Raw genomic sequence first — 21602 nt, 5'->3', positions numbered from 1 at the left:
TTGAAAATTCGTCTTTTTTAGGCTAAATTATAATATATTTTATTTTAAAATAAAATCTATGTTCATGCAAATATCAGCTATTATATTTTTAATTGAAATCTGGTTATTTTAGGTTTGAAACTCAATTCTTTCATTAAAATTTGAACTACTTTCTTTACCATTACTTATTGTTTGTTGAACGATTTATAGTTTTTGTAGAAAATTCATCTCTTCGGTTGAAAATTGAAATATTTTGTTGCACTTTCCCTTTTCAGGGTAAAAATTAATTTTTTAACTGAAAATTTCACTGTTGCATTGAAAATGAAATTTGTCGTCAAAATTTCATATTTTTGGATCGAATATTCAACTGTTTTAAGTAGAAAATTCGTTTTTTTGTCTTGAAAAAGCAACAATTATGTAGAAAACTTAACTATGTAGTGGAAAATATAACTGTTTTACCGAAGATTCGTTCTTCAAAGTTTTTAATTAATTTTTTTAAGTTGATATTAAACTATTCCAATTTTGCTTAATAATTGATTGTTTTGGAAAATGAACTGTTTTGTGAAAACTTCATATCTTTAGGTTAAGAGATGATTCGTTTTTTTTTATTCAAAATTAATTTTTGTCTATTTATATTTAACTGTTCTATTTTGGTGAAAAACGAATAAAAAAAAGTAGAAAATTAATTTTGTTGGTTGAAAATTTAACTTTATAGTTCGAAATTTATGTAGTTCGTTTTCTTTTGTAAGAAAAAAAATCTCGGTTACAAATGCAACTATTGGGTCAAAAATTTATTACTTTTTGGTTACAAATTTATGTTTTTTTTTTAAATTGCTTTTTGGGGGTAAAAAACAATTTTTTTTACTCGAAGTTTCACTATTTGATTCAAAATTAAATTTTTTGTTGCAACTGCGTATTTTTAGGTTGAGAAATCAACTATTTTGTACAAAGAATTCATCTTTTTGTCTTGACAATTCAATTATTTGGTTAAAAATCCACTATGTTGTAGATAATTCGTTTTTTTTAATATTAGAAATTAATTTTTTCCTGTGTATTTAACTGTTCTATTTTTTGTTAAAAGTGTTTTAAAATTAATGTAATTTGTTCAAACTTCTTCCGTTTTGGTAGAAAATTAATGATTTCAAATACATCTGTTTTGTCGAAAGCTTGTCTTTTTAGCTTTAGAATTCTACTATTTCTACTATTTGTGATTTAAAATCTATGTTGGCTAAAAATTCGCAAGCAGTTATTTGAAAATTAGAATACAATATTAATTAATAGTCTTGCGGTATTTTTTGATGACCTGCAAACAAATTCACTATAAAAACGTGTTTACTTAGTTTAGGTTAAAAAAAATAAAAATAAGCGATGGGGAAGTGTATGAAACCTCAAAAATATATTTAGTAGAAATGGTTGATGTAACTTGTTAGGTTTATTCTCAGGTGAATTGAAACCAATTAAGCTCTTTCATACGTAAGGTCTGATAATTAAGGGGCTTAAATTTTGCAAGGCAATTAAGAGGCCTTAAGTGCCTCATGTACCTGACATACAAATTTTCAAATTTTTAATCTCGTGTCTTAAATCTCGGCAGAGGGAGGGGAGGGGCTCGCCACCATCCCCCCTCTGATCCCATCTCTTCGCTATCTGCTATCAGCTACACCATCCCCATCCAAATTCTAATTCCTAAATAATGATACCTGATTGGTAGTCACGTTTGGATCGTTTGACCTGTACCTTATTGTTGGACAGTATTGACTTCAGTTTCAAATTACACCGCGGCCATTACAGACGTCGTTAAGTACAAATCGCTGAATAATGGAGGAACAACCATCACCTTCTACAATGAAAACGAATCAAGTAAGTTTTCGTTTCAAATTTTCATGGAATACTTAAATCATTAAAATTTCGAGTGATAGTATTAAAAATGCCATTATTCCTCTACTAGCAATAGAGTTTCTCCATCTATTAAAATTTCAATACAGTGAACGTTTTAAGAACGTAATTAGTCATTGTTAATTACGTTTTAAGAACGTAATCAGACATTTTTTTTTGCATCCTAGGTTACTTAGAAAAAAACAATATTTTAATTAACTGCATAGTAATTCGTATTTTCAATTATAATCAGGAATCTTTAAACAGTTGTATGATCTTGTCAAACGTTTGAGAAACTTATAGTTTTCTTTAATATTCTGTTTTATTTGGAATAAAATATAATTTTTGAAAATTTAAATAATTGTCTGAGCAGTCTCAAAATTAAAAGAACACCGTAAACCCAAAAACTGTTGCTTAAAGTTTTGTGAAATCATTTATTTAAATGTTTTTTTTGTTTTGTTTTTGTAAAAATCTTGAAAGTCAGAAAATATAATATTGATTTGGCCTGAGTCAATTGTCACATAAGAGGACTTGTGCATCTCGGGTTTTTTGTTATTGTGTTTCAGGAATACCTCTAAAAAATCGTATTAGCGCTTTTTGGAAAAAGTAAAATCAAAAATGTGTTCATACTTTCGTAAAAAGCTATGAAAAAGTAAAAATTTAGTTGAAAAAAGTTTTATTTTTCATTATAAAATACACTATCTACAGTATTATGGATTTTTCCGTACGATGTATCGGTCGTTAGTAATACTAACATTTTCGTAATTCTAACGAATTAAATTTTGTTTTGTTTTTTTAGTAATTTTTCGATTTTAGAGCATTCATCGAAAACAAGATATTTAAAAACAACCTAATGTGTCATTTGTGTGCATACCCTCCTAGAAATAATTGATTGGACCCGATTTTGTAACCCGCGTTTGTAACACACATGACGCGCACGCGTTGATTGGTTAGATATTAAATTTTTTGTAATTTAACAAAAGTTTTAAGTACAAAAAAATACTATATTTAGGCGGTACACCAAATGAAATTTTAAAAGTATATAGATTAACAAAATGTAAAATTCATTCCGTTTAACGATGTGACAGTGATGTATTCTGATTATCAGGTAGGCAGTTTGATTTAGCGGGTATATTATTCTAAAACGTTTATTTGCTTCTTATTAAATTCACATTGTTAAAATTTGTTTCACAAAGTAAAAATGCACTTGTGAATAATTAAGGCAAAATCAAAATGCTGTAGTGAAAACTTTTAACCCCTAACTGAGAATAATGGATACCCATTTGAAAACGATTGAAAACATTAATAGAAGGTAGGATAGCGCCTATATTTTGAAACTCAGACTAAATAAATTATAGGTAACTTCTTAAATTTTTAGTAGAAAAACTTATCTAATCCTTTTAAGTTACTTGCAATATAACAATTTTGAATTTATAAATATGTTTGATTTTCAATTCTTGACAATTCTAGTTTTTAAATATTTAAAATGTTAAATTTGGAATATGTCAAATAATTTGTTTTTCAATGCCTAATCATAAAATATTTTTATTTTAAAGGTTTAAAATTATTAATTGTATAATATTAGATTCATTTAGGTTTCATTAGGTTCAAAATTGAATAGTATACGTGCGGAATTCATCACAACAAATGGTTTTCCTTCCATAAGCACAGAGTTTTTTTATATTCTCTCCTTCCTGAAACATTGTTATTGATGGCCACATATTTCTGTAATTTTGGTCAAATTTCTTATTTAATAGTCTGAAAAAAAGTTTGTTTTTGGTCTTTATATTCATTCGTCATTCTCATAATTTCATCAAATCTTATGTAACCGTATGGACATTTTTCGACATTTTAGCATATCAAAGAATAAGAGCTTATTTTCAATTTACGAATTGTTTTAAACTTTGAGTTTGAAATGCTAAAATTAAGAAATTATTAAGTTTAATTATAAGCAGCTTAGTAACCTGAATTTTAAAATGCTATTTTTGAAGTCTACATTTTTACTAAATCAAATCGTAACAAGATTAAAAATGTATATTTTTCGTACTTAAATTTCATGTGGTATAATTTTAAATTAAACAGAGTTAAAGGCTTCTGAATCCATATTGTACACTTTCAAATGCTTTATTTATAAAAAGTTTCTATAAGGCTTGTCATTTTTACATATGTTAATGAACGTTTGAGCTTGAAATCGCTATTTTAAATGTTTTAATTAAATATTTATAACGCTCAGTGATCAGAGAACTTCTAATTCGATTGATTTAATTTGAAATTTAGTCTTAAGTTCTCTAAATGACCAAATTTTCAGCTTCAAAATCTTAAACTTTGAATTTTATTGACTGGTGTAAAGTTTTTTTTAACCAGGAAATTACTCCAGATTTTTTCTCCAATTTTGGTGGTCACCTTATAAATATTAGAAAAAATTGGTTTTACGTCAATCATTAGTGGCAAAAGGAAAGTCATAATCTAAGGATTACCGAATATAATATCACCGACATTGATGTAAATTCACGGTTCAATTTAGAAAGAATTTTGTCCATCATTTCGAGTACTTATATTTCAATAAACTAAAAATTTAGAAAGTTGAATTAATAAAAACTTTTTTTATTATAAAATAAATTTGTGTGTTAATAGTTGCGAATAAATAAAAATTGAGACCTCCTTCTGAAAACAAATATTTTATCTCTAATATTAATTTTTAATTGTTTAATTTTATTCAATTAATAACAGCTTGGCATGTTTATATAATAAAAGAATACTTTAATCGCTTTTCTAAAGTTTCACGTTTCGAAGTTATTCGCTTACTTTTTTAAAAATATTAACGGATTTTAAAACTTATAAATATTTATAAAAATTTGCACTGAAATACACAATCCGAGAGCGCATAATAAAAAATAACATTTTTTCTTTATTATCACACAATCAACTTTTTTATTTTTATCGTGTATCTGATTTTATATTTTAACACTAACTGTAATAATTCCCGCCAGACAAAAGACTGCCATCATGTGGCAAATTCCAAGTACCCGATTCGAAACAATTGGAAATGAAAAATGCTCAATCGTTGCCAATCGTTTTGGCACAATTAAGAAACACGATTCGGAACGATTGAGATATCACATATATTGTTTCTTATCGATCTCAATTGATTATTTCTAGAAGGGTAGTAAAACTGGTAAAAATCTAAGAATTCATAAATGTTAAATTTTGTTACGTAATCAAAGCCAGACATTACTTGTAGAAATAAAATTTGTATTTTCCATGAGCAAAAGTATAACTTTATTGTGAAATATCAAACAAAAATTATATTTTTGCAACAGGCGAAAAATTACAATTTTTCAATAAATTCATTGTATTATTTAAGTTAAAATAATTAATTTTGAATATCGAAACTTACTAGATAAGATAAATTGTGTACACAAAATGGACAATTTACATTTTGAGTTTACAGAATTAATTTCTAACCAAGAAACATAGCTTTTTCAAAAGATTTTACAATTTTCAACCAAAGCGATGAATTTTTAATAAAAGATGAATACCCGACCAAAGTTTTAATGTTTTATATTTACACCAAAAAATATTTTATTTTTCAATCAAATATACTTGCATTTAACCAAAAAATACGATTTGAAATAAAAATATACATTTAATTTCATTTTTGCATTTTTTATTTAACAGTACCAAGTATAAAACGTTGTATAACTGTTGAAAAATATTAATATTTTTGATTTGAAGTGCTAACATTTGCAATCTTTTTTATTTAAAATTACTCAAGTTTGAAGAATTTGGGCTTAAAACTAATGAGAGTTCTATGTTTTTAAAACGATTTTATCCTTGAGATAGTTTGATAATGTAGGTGTTAATTTTAATTAATTGAGGGTGGCCACTGGACCGGGAAACCAGAAAGTGACAGTCAATTTCTTTTTTGTTCGGAATTTTTTTAATTTGTTAGAAGAAAAATCCATGCAGTTTTGGAAACTTTAAAAATTAAAAACGTTTGAATTTCACTGTGAAGAAAAGTCTTAGCCAAAATAAACAAATTTATGATCAATGTTGAAAATTTCTCTTTTTCAAATCTTATTCGCCTTTTTTAGTTTATTAAAAATGGTAAATCATATATTCAGAATTTAGAAATTTAAAACTGAATTTTTGAAAATGGAAAGACTTGAATCGTCAAAATTTCAAAGTGCTAAATTTCATCTTAGAACGTTGCAATTTTAATTTTTCTATTACAAATTTAAATTTATAAGTGAAATTGTTGAAATCAATGTGAAAATAAATTTTGAGCAATTCTTAATGTAAAATGACTGTAAATTAATGTAATTCAAATTAACAGGCTTTACGTATACGGAACAAATTTCAAAGTTAACAATTCTAATTTTAAAAGTAAGGGAAGAAATTTTAGAAAATCATTTTCTTTCTTCACGTTTTTATTAAGATGAAGGCGGGACATTTTCTTATTCGATTTAGAGCATTGAAAATTATAGCGTGGATTTTACATTTCAAGCAGAAATCTTTGAATTGTTGAATTAATTGGATTTAAAATTTGGTAGTTTAATGTAATTTATATTTCAAATTGTTCAGTCGGAAAGTGTTAAAAGATATCTTTTTTACATGTAAATTATTAAGCGTTTGAATTACAAATTTCGGAATTAAGAATGCTATTAAAAATGAAAAAGCTCACTATTACCTAGACTTTTTTTGAAACTTTGATTTAAAATGAAATTAGTCTATAAGCAGCTTTAATCTAAAATACATATGAATGTATGTATTTCACAAAAATAAAAATATTTTTATATATATAAAACTGACTTATAATGGACATATTTCGTGACCTATTAAGAATATATTTTTTTAATTTATCGATAATTTTATATATTTTAATTTGTCTTCTGACTACTTTAGGCGTAGAATTTGGAATAAATTTGGAATAAAGAAAATATTTTGAAACCTTACTGTATGAACATGGTATACTTATTGTTAGTTAAAGTGTACCCCTGACAGATTAATAATTATTCTCATTTCCGAGAGACATTATATATCAATTTAAAAAAAAAAGAAAAAAAAAACTTTTTTGCCCAGAAACACATAGATTTTAAGGGATTTAAAAACAAATTATTCTTAATTATTTACAGATGAAAATTTTGCAGTTGCAATCTGAATTTGATAATACGTTAATTTATTTATTAACCGGGTGTAATTAAGGGCCCAAGTCATAGTACCTCATTTATTTATTTGATCCGGACCCTTAATTTTCTGTCTATCTTTTATCAGAAATAATTTATAAGGCTCATGGTTAGTTCTCTTGCTCCTTAAATTAGCTAAAAATAACTTTTAGATCGACCTTTGTACACAAAACGATAAACTTTAGGATTTTTTCTGTATTATGTTTGTAGAAATATAACAAAACACTGACAAACATTGATCTAATATCGCGACGTTTCTTTTTGTTTCAGGCAATATCTTCACCCCAAATAAAAATTATATATTTTCTCACATTGGTGTGCCATCCTGAAATCGCTGCCATAGTTCGTCGATCGTTTAAACTTTATGATTCAGATGAGGTTTTTGAAAAACTTAGGGAAAACCTAGATCAATTTTTTCAAGCACAATATTCCAAGTCCGCTCTCAATTATAGCGTTGAGAGCGAATGCATGGAACTTTTAAGACTACTGACAATAATTGGCACCAATTTGAATACCAAAACCCCTCTTGGTGAAACACCACTTCATGTAGCAATCAGATTCGGGCATGAAAAAATCGTTCAATTTTTTCTTGATGAAAAAGTGGATATCACAGTTCCAAGCTCGCAGGGGATTACACCGATTCAGTATGCTCTAATCGCAGGAAGAACAAACATTCTAAAACTACTTTTGACCACCAAATTTGATGTCACCTTTGAAGATGACATAGACGTTGTTAAATTCTTGTTGAACAGGGAAGATGAAGTGCTTATCCCTGGTACACAATTTTCCACATTGTTGTTCTATGCAATCCGTACCAATGATGATACATTCAATTTGGTATTACCAAACTGTTCAGTTTCGAACATCAATGCTATAGGTCCTGGTGAATTAACTCTACTAAATTTTCTGATTGAATCGGAGGATAAAGAACTGATAAGCCTCCTCCTTGATTATGGTCTTGATATCAATATTCAAGGGGAATACTACACTCCACTTATCTACGCCGTAGATAAATATCCGAATATGGTAGCATTCCTCTTGCAGAAGGGTGCAAATGTTAATTTGGAATCTGCAAGTGGCTTTCTTCCTATTCACATAGCAACATTTAACATGCAAGAGGGGATTATCAAACTTTTAATAAAATATGGGGCTGATGTTAACTCCCGAACAATCGACGGTATGACTAGTTTACATCTTGCTTTTGAGTATTCCAAGAAAAATATAATTCAGTTTTTGTTGAGCCTGAAGTCTGATCTAAATGCTCTCGATGTCACAAATTGTACTCCTCTTGAATTAGGTTTCAGCGATTTGGGCCCGATCCAGATCACTAGTCACTTCACTTCGTCTGTTTTGGCCAAAATAGCAAATATGCGAGCCAATAAGGAGTATGTTAGTGAGCACAATATAAATTTTATAGAAAGAAACGAATATTTGCGAGAATTGTACAAGAAATGCGAGAATGAATTTCGGCGAATGCAAATGAAGAAATTTGTTAATGTCGGAAAGTATCGAATGTCTGACTTCCTTACGAGTGATCTCCAGAAATTAACTACTTTAGCTCGGAACAATGAGGCGATGAAAACTCTCAAAGGAAGGACAGACGATTTTCCTTTTTATAGGAATCAATTGCAAAGGAATATTGTCAGGGCGAAATTGAGATTTAGAAGGGTTCAACGTTGCGTAGACCCCTTTTCTGATCTTGTAAAATGTGATCTGCCTTTCTTTATTTTCGACAAAATATGTGGATATTTGAGTGATCATGAATTGCGAAACCTAGCCATATTTCTTAGAAGCTGATAGTAATTTTTAAAATAGGGAATAATTTTTTCTGTTGTCGTACAGCAAATATTAACTTGTGGGTTCTTACGCAGTTATACAAAGCAAGTTGTCAGTTCGATTCATTATTTATATGACTTTTATGTACTGTATTTTAAATTTATGATTTTATCAACGTGATTTGTTTACCTGTGATGTACAAAAATTAAAAAGATTAGCTTAAAAATGTAAAGATTTATATCAATGAGATGAAATGAAAAATCGAAATTTGAAGCAACCAGAAACTGCGATTCACATTTAGATTAATTATTGAAGTCAAATTTTGTACATATAACGATTGTAATTGTAGTGGTGTATGGTATTTAAATGAGTACATTTGTAATATTTACGAATGCCATTTGTAACATTAAAATATTTTTTTTCTTTTAAAATAAAATATTAGCTACTTCAAATGCAACTTTTGTTTTTAAATTATTTCACTATTTTCCTTTATATTTGAATTGTTGCAACGTATAATTATTATATTGTCTAAATTCTTTAATAATAAAATGGAGGATAAAGACATTCTAGAAATAGTTTAAATTCGAAGTTTTTCAACTTTGCTGTAGGCTTTCAAATCTGAACATTTTAAATTAAACTGTTTTATTTTTGGAAACGTGACAGAAAATAATTTTGTTGAAAAAATTCTTTGCGTATATTTTTTCAGAAATAAAAACAGATATTTGAAATATTCTTCTAATGTTATAAATGCTTCATATTAATTGTAAATTTTCCTTGGTTGAACGTTAAAATCCAATTGATCAAATATTCTTTCTTTTGTTGCTGAAACTTCACAATTTTATTTGAAAATTCAACTATTTGTTTGAAAGTTAAATTCTTTGTCGAAAATTCATATTTTCGGGTTGATAATGTCACTTTTTTGTTGAAAATTTGACTTTTATCGAAAATTCGTCCTTTTGGTTCGAAAATTCAACTATTTGGTAAATTTAAGTTTTCTAAAAGTATTTAATTTTTCTAGCTGAAGATTTATAACATTAGTATAAAGTTCATCTCTTCAGTTTGAAAAGGGCAGCAATTACTTTTTTAACTAACAATTTAAAAAGTTTGCGTTAAAAATGAACTTTTTTTGTAATTTCGTATTTTCAATTAAAAATTAAACTTTTTTTCTATAGAAAATTCGTCTTTTTGTATTCCAAATTCAACAATAAGGCACGAAATTAATTTATGAGGTATAAAATTTAACTGTATTGTAGAAGATTCATTTTTTTACAATTAATATTTTTAAATGGAAAATAAACTACTACATTTTTTTTATTAATTAATTTTTTAGTTAAAAAAATGAACTATTTGGTTTATAATTTCTGTAGTTTGATGAAAAATTCTTTTCAGGGCTAAAAACTAGTTTTTTAAACTGAAAATATAACTATTTAATTGAAAATTAACTTTTTCATTTAAACTTAATTTTTTCAAATTCGTTTTGTTTGGTAGAAAATTAATTTTCTTGGTTGAAAATTCAACTATTTAGTTAGAAATGTATGTAATTGGTCTTTTTTGGTGAAAAAACCTTTGTGGTTAAAAATGCACCTACTTGGTTGATAGTTTCACGTGTTGGTTAACAATTTATCTATTTTGTTGATAATTTATTTTTTAAATTCAAAAATAATTTTTTTTCTTAAAGTATAACTTCTTTGTAGAAACTTCATATTTTTACAATGAAAAATCAACTGTTTCATACACAAAATTAGTTTCTTGTCTTGAAAATTCAATAATTTAGAAGAAGATTCATCTATTTTGTAGGTGATTCGTTTTTTTATAGATTAAATATTACACTTTTCCTATAAAAATTTAACTGTTCCATTTTTAGGTGAAAGTACATTTTTTTAATCAACTATTCAGTTAAAAATTTATCTAATTTATTGAATATTTTCCTATTTTGTAGAAAAATAATGTTATTAGTTCAAAATACAATTACTGGGTGAATATTTTATAAATTTTTTTAAATTCTTGTATTTTGGTAACGTAATTATTTGATTGAAAATACATCTGTTTTATACAAAGCTCGTCTTTTTAGCTTTAGAAATTAGAATTCCATTTTTTTTCAAAATTGATATATTCTGTTGAGAATTCTTCTTTTATAGTCAAATATTAATTTTCTTTGTTAAAAATTTATTTTTTCACATGAAAATTCCACATCTTCCTTTGTTGAAATATCGAATATTTTATTAAAATTTACTCCTTTTTGGTTCAGTTCAACTATTTCTGATTTGAAACCTATGCTGGTTAAAAATTCGCAACTACTTGTTTGGAAATTGAAATACTTTGTCAATCGATCTTCTTACATTTTAAATTAAAAACTTTTTAACTATAAAAGTTTTTAAATTTGAAACCTTCCCAAGAACGAAATCATTTTTATTTTTGAAAACATTTAGAATCAAATGTTTCTTTTTGAAAATAATATATTTGTAGATTCAAAAATTTGTTAATTTATTTAAATTGCTTTCAGTTCAAAATTGCGAGTTACCAAAATAAAAATTTCCCAAATTTTTAATTTCTAAGTTACCTGAAGTATTGCAAACCTAGAAGCATCAATATCAGCCATAAAACTTTGACACTTTTTGATTTTATGAAAATAAAAATATTTTTTATATTTGCTCATAAGAAAAATTTTTCTTCTTCAAAACAATCTACAAAATAAATTTAAAAATTAAATTTTTCTGAAAAAAGATATTTTTTTGCTCCGCTGGGAATCGAACAAGAGAACTTCCGATTACCGGCCGAGCACTTCTTCATTAAGCTACTAAAGAGTTCGCAAGAAGAATCCTTTTTCAGAAATATAAGCATTATTATACCAGGTGTTACAAGTTAAATTATTCAAAAAATCGGTATTATCACCAGGAAATTATCAAATTTCTTAATATCTTTACAGCCTAAATGTAGCTATGAATTAACAAATTTTTTAATTACATTTTTTGCGATAAATGATCTTTTTCGCTCGGCTTGAAAATTTTAAATTAAAAATACTCGGGGCTTTAAAAATGCGTTAACTTTCGACTGCACTTTTTCTCTAAAACCTGGTGATGTGTATTTGTTTTTATTTAATGAAACAAAAATGTCTGCACCATGTTAATATCTAGTACTTGGATAAATTATAAAAATTATAATTATAAATTGTATGATTTTAAATAATTATATTATAAATTATAAATTATTAATAAAAATTATAAATTATATTATAATTATTTATAATTATAAATTATTATGAAATTTAAATAATTTATCAGGTTTAAAGCAGCTTGCCTTTACCTTTAAAATAATAATGTAAAAATTTTAATGAATATTTGAATGAGCAAGAGAGATTGTATAACCAATTTTTTTTCTACTTTAGGAATGTTTTTATAAAAAATTAAGATAGCTAAAAATGCGTTTTCGATGAATACAAAATCTCTGATCATCGATCGTTTATGTATATGATGATACTACAGACTGGGACCAATACTTTAGCAATTTTGGACAATTTTTAACCCCCCTTCCCTCCCTTCTTGACAACCGTTGATTTGGTTATGCCCCACCCCCTCCCTCGTAAGTAACGTATATGCCCATATTGGAATGTGCCTAATTTAATTTAATGTGACGGTCAATCTGAATATTATTGAATTTTAAAACGAAGAAAGGTACATTTCTATCAAAAAATGGATTAAACTTTTAATTAAAAAGAAAATAATGAATTTTCTACCAAATTGTTGATTTTTTTTTACTAAATTATTGAACTTTTAAAACAAAATGACGATTTCTCTGTACAAAATTGTGGAATTATCAAGTTAAAAATATGAAAATTTGACCAATAAAGCTCATTTTATACAAAAAATATGAATTACCAAACAAAATACAAGAATTCTCACAAAAAGTAAAATTTTTAACAAAAAGACGAATCTTTAACAAAATGGGTCTATTTGAACAAAAAGCTGAATTTTTACTTAAAAAAAAAAACTATTTTCGACCAAAAATGAAAAAAGCAAATTTTCAATTGCCAAAGTAATTTTTTATAAAAAAAAGGAATTTTTAGCAAAACAGTTCAATTTTCAACAAAAAAGTTTAATTTTCAATAAAACTCAATAATTCTCAAACAAAAAGTTAAATTTTCAATCAAATTCAACACTTCTCAACCAAAAAGTTGAATTTTCAATAAAATTCCAGAATTCTCGAGCAAAAACTTCAATTTTTGAGAATGAAAGGAAAAATTTTAAGTTTTAAGAAAGCAGTTTGACTTTAAAACTTAGTTGTTAAATTTTTAACCAAAAAGATGAATTTTGAAACGAAAAGATTCATTTTCTAAAAAAAAAAAAACGAGTTGTTCACAAAATTCAAGAATTCTCAAGCAAAAAGTTCAATTTTCAATCAAATCAAGAATTCCGAAACAAAAATTTGACTATTAAAAAAAAAGAAAGAATTTTTTGAAGTTCAAAAAGTTGAATTTTCAATCAAATTCAAGAATTTTCAACCACAAATTTAAATTTTCAATCAAAATCAAGAATTTTCGACCATAAACTGAAATTTTCAAGAAAGAAAGTAAACAAATATATGTTTTAAGACAGCAGTTTAACTTTAAAACTTAGCTCTTCAATTTTGAACTAAAAATATGAATTTTTAAACGAAAAATATTAATTTGGTATTGAAAAAAATAAATTTTTAACAAAACACAAGTATTCGCAAACAAAGTGTTGAATTTTCAACTAAAAAAGATGAACATTTGAACAAAAATATTAAATTACTACCAAAAAATACGAATTTAAATAAAAAAGTTGAAGTTTCAATTAAACAGATGCATTTTAAAACAAAAAGATTCATCTTCTACCAAAAACATTCCTCGTCTGGAAAGGTACTAAAAACGTTATAATATCTGCTTTTAAAAAAGAAAATTTCTTTAAATTCTACAAGGTTAATATACGTGTAACATTACTTGGACTTGGGCACCCCCCCCTTCCTACTTGTTACCAATCGTAGGTTTTTTGAGACCCCCCCCCCCCCTAAAGTGGTCATGTAGTTTATACATGATCCCTTAAATAAACGAAAAATTATTGAATTTTTAAAAATATATTTAAATATTTTCTAATAAGATATTAAAATAATAGATACCTATCTGAAAACTTTAGTTAGATAATCTAGCTGAAATTATAAATTCAATTAGATAAGGCAAAGGATCTGTATAAATTAGCAATAAATCTCCAACGCAAGGTCTGAAAGAAATTAAAAATCTGTCCCAAACCTTTCATTTAACTTCCCTATACTTTTCAAGTAGAAGATGACGACCTTCTAAAAGCTAGCAATTTCTCATAATTTGTTCTCAAGCAATGAGAGCCATTTCCAAGTATTACTTGACTGATAGCACTGTCGAATGATTTCTTCGCGCAATCTGGCAAACGAGCGAGCGATCACGGGACTAATCTCGTTTTAATGACAGGGTCCCACGTGGTCCGCGAATAATGAAGTGTCAAATCGGTTCTGGTGGGCGTTGTTGTTTTCCAGCTCGAGTCCATGATCGTATATTCCCCAGGCAGATTTTAATTAAGAACAGGAGGATCTCGTCCGTTACCACTGGTCCCACTATCATTATACTCGTACGTCTTCTCCTTCATGAATATTGGTGCATTTCGGAAACGGGCTGCTAGTCAGCGTGCACCACTCGTCACGCATCAGGAAATCGACGTCTGAATTTTCCCATTGACGCCTCTGGAAATGCAACTTATAGCCTGGAAACTCAGCCGCGTGAAGCAATTCCTTACAATGACAAGGTGTATCAAAGAGGCGAAGGAAGATGGATTCCAGGATTTTGGAAACAAATCCTTCACCTCAGAAGAGACAAAATAGATATTAAGCTAAACCGAACATTACTAGGGCAATGTTTATTGATTAACAATGTATTTCTTTGCTTGAAAGTTCAACTATTTCCTAAAAAATTCATTTTTTTTTGTTGATAAAAACTACATTTGGTTTATTTGTTAACAATTGAACTATTTTGTTTAAAATTAGTTGTTTGGTGATTGAAAATAAGTTCCAGAACTAAAAATTTACATGTTTCATTTTTGGTTGAAAATTAATCATTTTTCAGTAGAAAATGTATCTATTTGGTTAAAAATGTATGCATTTTGTATTATATTAATGTTCATGGAAGAAAATTCGTTTGCTTGAAAATTTGTATTTTTGGGTAGGGAATTAATCGTCTTAGACTATGCGATTTTTGTTTCAAAAGTTATCCTTTTTAGATGAAAAGTTAATTATTTTATTGAAAAGTAATGTATTTTGTCTAAATTTAATTTTTTTGTAGAAAATTAATGTTCCTGTTTGAAAATTAAACTTTTTAGTTAAAAATCAATCTTTTTTGGTATAAAATTAATCTTGTCTGAAAATTCATCCTTTTGTTTATAAAATCAACTTTTTATTAATAAATTCTATATTTTGGTTGAAAATTCATTTTGTTTGATGAAAGATTACTCTTTTTCGTTAACAAATTATATCTCTGACTGAAAATTTATTTATTTTGTTGAAAATTCGTCTTTCAGGTTGAAAAATAATCTTTTTGTTTCTAAAGTTAATCTTTATGGTTAGAAATTCAACGTTTTGTTCTAAAATTCATTTTTCAGGGGAAAGATTCCTAATTTTTAGTTAAAATTGATCTTTTTGGTTGAATATTTACAAATCTTAAGATTTATCTTTTTTGCTATAAACTTAATCTCTTTGATTGCAATTTCACCTTTTTTTAGAATTTGAACTATTTGGTTCAAAATTTAGTGTTTGGGGTAAAGATTTTTAATTTTCATTGAAAATGTGTTCTTTTGGGTAGAAATTCATCTTTCTGGTCCATAATTCATACATTTTATTAAATATTTGCCACTTTTTGTCAAAAGTTTATCTTTTTGGTTAGAAGTTCAACCAATTTATTAAAAATTAAATTTTGTTGCAGACAAAATTAATTTTTTCAATTGATAAATTCTCTTTTGGGTTAAAAATTCATATTTTTTTCTTAAAAATTTAGTAGACATTTTTTTTAATTCATATTTTTGGTTTAAAATTGAACTATTTCGTTGAAAATTCGTCATTGACGGTTAAAAATAAATTTTTTTACTAAAAAATGTACTATTTCACCTTAAGTTTAAAATATAAAATTTACCTGATTTTTTGTTGAAAATTCGACTTTCTTGGTAGAAAAGTAATCTTTTTGTTTTGAAGATTAATAATTTTAGTAGAAAATTTATTTCTTAACTGAAAATTATAACTATTCCACTTTTGGTTTGAAATTGATCTTTTTTAGTTAAAAATTCATGTATTTTGTTAAAAACTCGTCTTTTTGGTTAAAAATATATTTTCCTTGGTTGAAGACTCGCCTATTTCGTTGAAAGTAATTTTTATTAAAGATTCATCATTGTAATTGAAAGTTTAGTTTTTTGTTTAAAAACCTATATAATGTGTCTAATAATTGTGTTTCGGTTAAAAATATTAATTAAAATATTAATATCAGTCGTATAAAGTAAATCGACCATTACTGGGACAAAGTAAAAAGTATGTCTGATACTGGGGCAACAATAAATAATATTAAGTATGTTTTATATTGGAACATAAATCATAAAAGTAAATTCCTTTTTAGCATTTTTGATGTTCGTTTGTATTTGTTACCAATATTTATTGTTTCCTGACAAGTTATATATTTAGTAAAAAATATTAAAAAATACTTCTCAAAATCTGTGAATGAACTGCTGCAAAATTAGGAATTTTTAGTTATATTTCAAAACTTTCTGCATAACTTTTCCGGCATTGTATTATTGAAAATTCATACACTAATAGAAAATGTAATGTTTCTGTACATTTTTAATACGTTTTAGAATAAAATTGATTACTTTTTTAGCGAGTTTATTCGATAAGTCATGTATATTTTAATGTCATATTGTTTATAAGCTCCACGCCTGCCGCTTATTTGATTAGTTATTCTAAAAAAGTTGTTCTAACTACCTTATGGCAACCTCGAATTCTAGCCTCGAATTTTGTTAAGTGCTTAAGCAAGTAATTTAATAGTAACTCATCAATTTAATTTTTCAATAAAAATGAGTAAGTATGCATGAAAATATAATATTATAGATTAATATTATATATCAATGGGATTAATATTATCGATTCACTTTTTGAAATAAATAAATTAAACTAAATTTCCTGTTGAAAATTTATATTTTATAGTTAAAAATATAACTATTTTGAAGAAAACTTCGTGCCTTTTACTTGAAAATTCAACAATTTGGTTAAAAATTTTTTCCTTCTTGACTACGTTCAATTTGTAATCAAAATCTTTTCTGGTTGAAATATCAAATGTTAAATTTTTTGTCAGAATCCATCTTTTTTGGCTAACCTAATACTTTAATTTCCCAAAAATTGTTAAATTTTAAAATAAAAATGACTAATTTTGTAGCAAAAAAAAAATGAAATGATATTTCAACAAAAAAATATTTGAATCATAAATTAAAAACAATTAAGTTTTTTTTATACAACCTCATTTTCACCCAAACAGTTCTACTTGTAATGAAAAAGGATAATATCTTTACCAAAAAGATGATTTGTCAACCAAATATGATTTTCAAAAAACAAAAAAGAAAAATATTTCAACCAAATTGTTGATTTTCCACCATAAAATATAATTTTCAAACCCAAAATTATTGAATTTTCAAGCAAGATACAAGAGGTTTCTGAAAGCCAGTTACATTTATCACTATAAAATATGAAATTTTAACAAAAAAGTTAATTTACAACCAAAGAGTGGAATTTTCAAGAAAAATGATTAATTTTTTTCAAAGTAGGACAACTTTAAACAGAGTAGTTTATTTTTCAAACAAAAAAGGTGAATTCTTATCAACAAATATAATAGTTGATATTTGAACCAAAAAAGATTTTAATTAGAAATTGAAATCAGTTCAATTGTTAAAAAGACAATTAATTTCAATAAAACTGTTGAAGCCTTAACCTAAACAGATTAATTTTCTACCAAACAGTTGAATTTTTGCTTAAAATTAAAAATTAGATTACTTATTAAAAACATAAATTTTCGAACCAAAAAGACGAATTTTGGAAAAAAATCGTTAAATAATAATAAAAAAAGATTTGTTAGTTCATACAAATTTTAACCTAAAACAAATTGAAATGGTTTTAATACTGTTGTCAATTTATGTATTGATTTTACTTAAATTAAATGTCTATTCATATTTAATAATAATCTATAATACTACATTTTTAAGGGTACTTACCAATTTTATTGAAAAATTAAATTTATGAGCTACTATACTATTAAATTAATTACCTAAGCAATTGGCAAAATTTGAGGTTAGAATTTGATGTTGCAATAAACTATTTGAACAACTTTTTTAGAATAAGTAATCAATTAAACGGGAAGCGCAGAGCTTATAAAAAATATTTGCAATATTAATTAATTTAATTTAATAATATATTTATATATTCATTTAAAAATAAAGAAAAATAAATTCCTTATGATAAAACACAATCTATTCTTGCTTTTCAATGTATTCTATAATTGTAAGTAAGTTGTACCATTTTATTTTGATAAACTCCATTGAATTATCCTTGTCCCAATATTTACTTCTTTTTTGTCCCACCTAGGATATACCCCAAAAATGTTCTTTCACGAATGGACGATCTGACTAGCTTAAAAAATATCCATTTCTATTAATTAACTATAAAATTAATAATGTAATTTTTGTTCTAATCGATCAAATAATATATTTATAAATTATATATAAGCATATATAATTCATAATTATTTGTAAATTATAACGGTTTTTGTACAAAAAATTACAATTCACTATTTTAAAATTGTGTTTTTAATTCTTAGCTTTTCGTAACTGTCCCAGTAATATTTAATTTTCCTTAATCGGTCCTTTAGAAAAATTAAATCTTTCTTTTCTGGAAGATTTGAATAGTCTCAAATTAATTCCTAACAACTGGTAAGGTGAAACGGCCATTACTGGGACAGTTACGAAAAGCTAACCAAAATAAATACAATTTTAAAATGATGAATTGGAATTTTTGGTACGAAAATCGTTGTAATCATTAATGGCTAATACATTATTTAATCGATTAGAATAAAAAATACATGATTAACTTTATAGTTAATTAATATAAATATATATTTTTTAAGCTAGGCAGAGCCCATTTGTGGGACAAGAATTTTGGCGTATATCCTTGAGTGGGACACAAAAGAAGCCAATACTGGGAATTAAAAATCCAATGGGGCTTATCAAAATAAAATAGTACAATTTACTTATAATTATAGAATTAAAAAAAATAGTTATTATAAACTCATAAGAAATTTATTACATTCTCATCCATAATGAGAAGGCATTAGTGATATGTGAAAACTGACTTTCACGGATTTCATCAAATGACGACGTTTTGAGGCCACCTGAGTCAGACATTTTTTTTTACGACGGTGTCTATCTGTCTGTTGTCGTCGTTGTTGTCTGCATATCGGATAACTTTCGAAAGAAAAATCGGATTGGATTGTGTTATGACACACAGCTTGAGGGACTACAAAGAAAGATCGAGTTTGTTAAACAGCCATTTAAAAAAAATTGTAACAGAGCATTTCCAAAGTTTTTGAGATAACTTTTTTGAAAATTTGAAAATTGTAGTTATAGTATTTTCAAAATTCAAAAGACGAAACGAAAATGAACATTTGAAGCCAAATAAAGCGTGATATGGAAAGAAATAAAGAGATGGAAAAAAAAATAAAGAGATGGTTTTTTTTGTAGGCCCTACAAAATTATCATAAGAACGTTTTAAATATTTAAGAAAAATCAAAAATTATAATTTTGATAAGAAAAAAATAATGAAAACTTAATAACTCCATTTAACAGTCCAACTTTTTTATAGGATTAGTGGTCTTGTTTTATTCATGAAAAAACAGCATTGAAAATAAATAAAATTAAATTTGTGGGCAAACGACATAAACTACGAAAAAAATGAGACAAAAGCGGTTCAACCAAAAAATATCTGCAAATTTTTTATGAAATATTTTTTGACAGGATACGTATTTTTTGTTTCAGTCGAAAAAGTAACATCAACAATGAAAAAAAATAAAAATTTTTGGAAAACGATACAAGGTATAAAAAAAAGTTATTAGATGAAAGTTGTTCACTCAAAAAGGATCTACAAATTTGTCATAAATAAATTTACGACAGAACGAGTAGATTTTCTTCTAACTGGGAAAAAAATATTGAAAATTGTAAAAACAAGGCAATGAAAATACGTATGTTTCAATATTAATGCAAATTATCTGAACAAGAATACCAGGCTGAGATACATACGTAAATATAATATACATTTAATATTAGAGAATTGAAAATTATGTAGAAAAGTTAAAGTTTTTGACGAAATCGAGGGCAAAGAACGAGATACGTGATGAGGATGAGTTCGCTGAAGCAAAAAGAGGTTTAACAAAAGAGAATTCACAATCACCAACTTACAGTTTTACACCAAATTACACAAAGTTACAGGTTTGACCTTTAATTTTCAAAGGACCGCGCACAAATATGGGAGAGATATTAAATTAAATCAATTAATATTTAAAATATTGTTTATAAGCTCCATGCTTGCCGTTAAATTGATTATTTATACCAAAGAAGTGGTTCAAAGTAGTTTATTGCGAACTCCAATTCTAACCTCAAATTTTTTCATCTGCTAATGTAATTAATTTAATAGTAACTCGTGAATTAAATTTGTTAATTAAACCAGTAAGTATGCATTGAAATTTAATATTAAATATTATGAATATTAATAAGATTAATATTATCGATATACATGCAGATTCAACTGTTAGGTTGTAAATTTTAATTTAGAATTTATCTTAATTAAAATTAATACATAAATTGAAAAAAGTGTTCAAATAATTTCAATTATCCTTTTTTTGGTTGTAAATTAACTTTTTTGTTGAAAAATCATATTTTTGGGTTTACAAATTATATTAGTATGGTAAAAAATTCAAAAGTTTGGTTAAAATATTGTTTTTAAATGAAAAATCTTATTTGGTAGAAAATTCATCTCTTTTCGTAGACATTTTATCTTTTTTAGTAGAAACTTAGTCTTTTTGATTTTAAAATTCAACAATTTGTTAGAAAATTGAAGTATTTGATTAATCCAAGAAATATGAATTGCAAATTCTATACATTTGAATACTGTAAAAAAATATATTACTTTACGGTGAGGGTCAAACAATAATACTAATTGCATGGGAAAAAACCTTATTTTTTTAATAACTTGGAAAAAAATTATTTTTCACTGTAGATGTAATTGGATATTGTATTTTATTTTATCGAAGTCAATCAATCAAATAAGAAAATCGACCATGTTTTTGTAAAGATTTCATTAATCATTTGAACAGCTTTTGGAAAATAAAAAATGAAATGAATTCGGATAAGAAAAATGCTACAACAATTAAACTAATTTCTGTTTTCTTTTCGTTTGCTCATACAATATTTTTGATAAAAAATGGATGATTTCAGACATTTCGTGAAATATAGTAATGATTTCAGTCTATATTTGATTTCGAATAAAAGAAGCATGATTTACGGTAATTTAAAGGGGAATTTATGGTAAATTAACATAAAGTGTCCTAAGTGCAATTTAAAAATGTCTATAAATTTGATAAAGGGGGAGGGTCGGTAAGGCCGGTTTTTGGCCTAATTTATTTTTGGACCAAAAAATCTGAAAAAATCATGGTAGTATCTTATAAGTATCCCG

General features: G+C 25.9%; 1 protein-coding gene across 1 annotated transcript; it reads left to right on the top strand.

Annotated features, from left to right (window-relative positions):
• The first annotated feature begins 1597 nt into the window (after window positions 1-1597).
• LOC117178137 (putative ankyrin repeat protein RF_0381) lies at window positions 1598-9268 on the top strand. Its single transcript, XM_033369392.1, has 2 exons — window positions 1598-1836; window positions 7308-9268. Exons 1-2 carry the CDS (start codon window positions 1795-1797, stop codon window positions 8832-8834), a joined length of 1569 nt encoding a protein of 522 aa, XP_033225283.1. The 5' UTR covers window positions 1598-1794; the 3' UTR covers window positions 8835-9268.
• Window positions 9269-21602: the final 12334 nt, after the last annotated feature.

The sequence above is a fragment of the Belonocnema kinseyi genome, chromosome 8 (assembly GCF_010883055.1).
Source record: "Belonocnema kinseyi isolate 2016_QV_RU_SX_M_011 chromosome 8, B_treatae_v1, whole genome shotgun sequence".
Lineage (NCBI taxonomy): Eukaryota > Metazoa > Arthropoda > Insecta > Hymenoptera > Cynipidae > Belonocnema > Belonocnema kinseyi.
Note: the sequence above shows the minus strand (reverse complement) of the source record. Positions and strands in the feature narration are given on the sequence as shown.

Bases quoted from the DNA above. Each gene is read 5' to 3' on its own strand.
- LOC117178137 (XM_033369392.1), top strand. From the start codon at position 1,795: ATGGAGGAACAACCATCACCTTCTACAATGAAAACGAATCAA. The intron at 1,837-7,307 runs GTAAGTTTTCGT...TTTTTGTTTCAG, and splicing joins CTACAATGAAAACGAATCAA to GCAATATCTTCACCCCAAAT.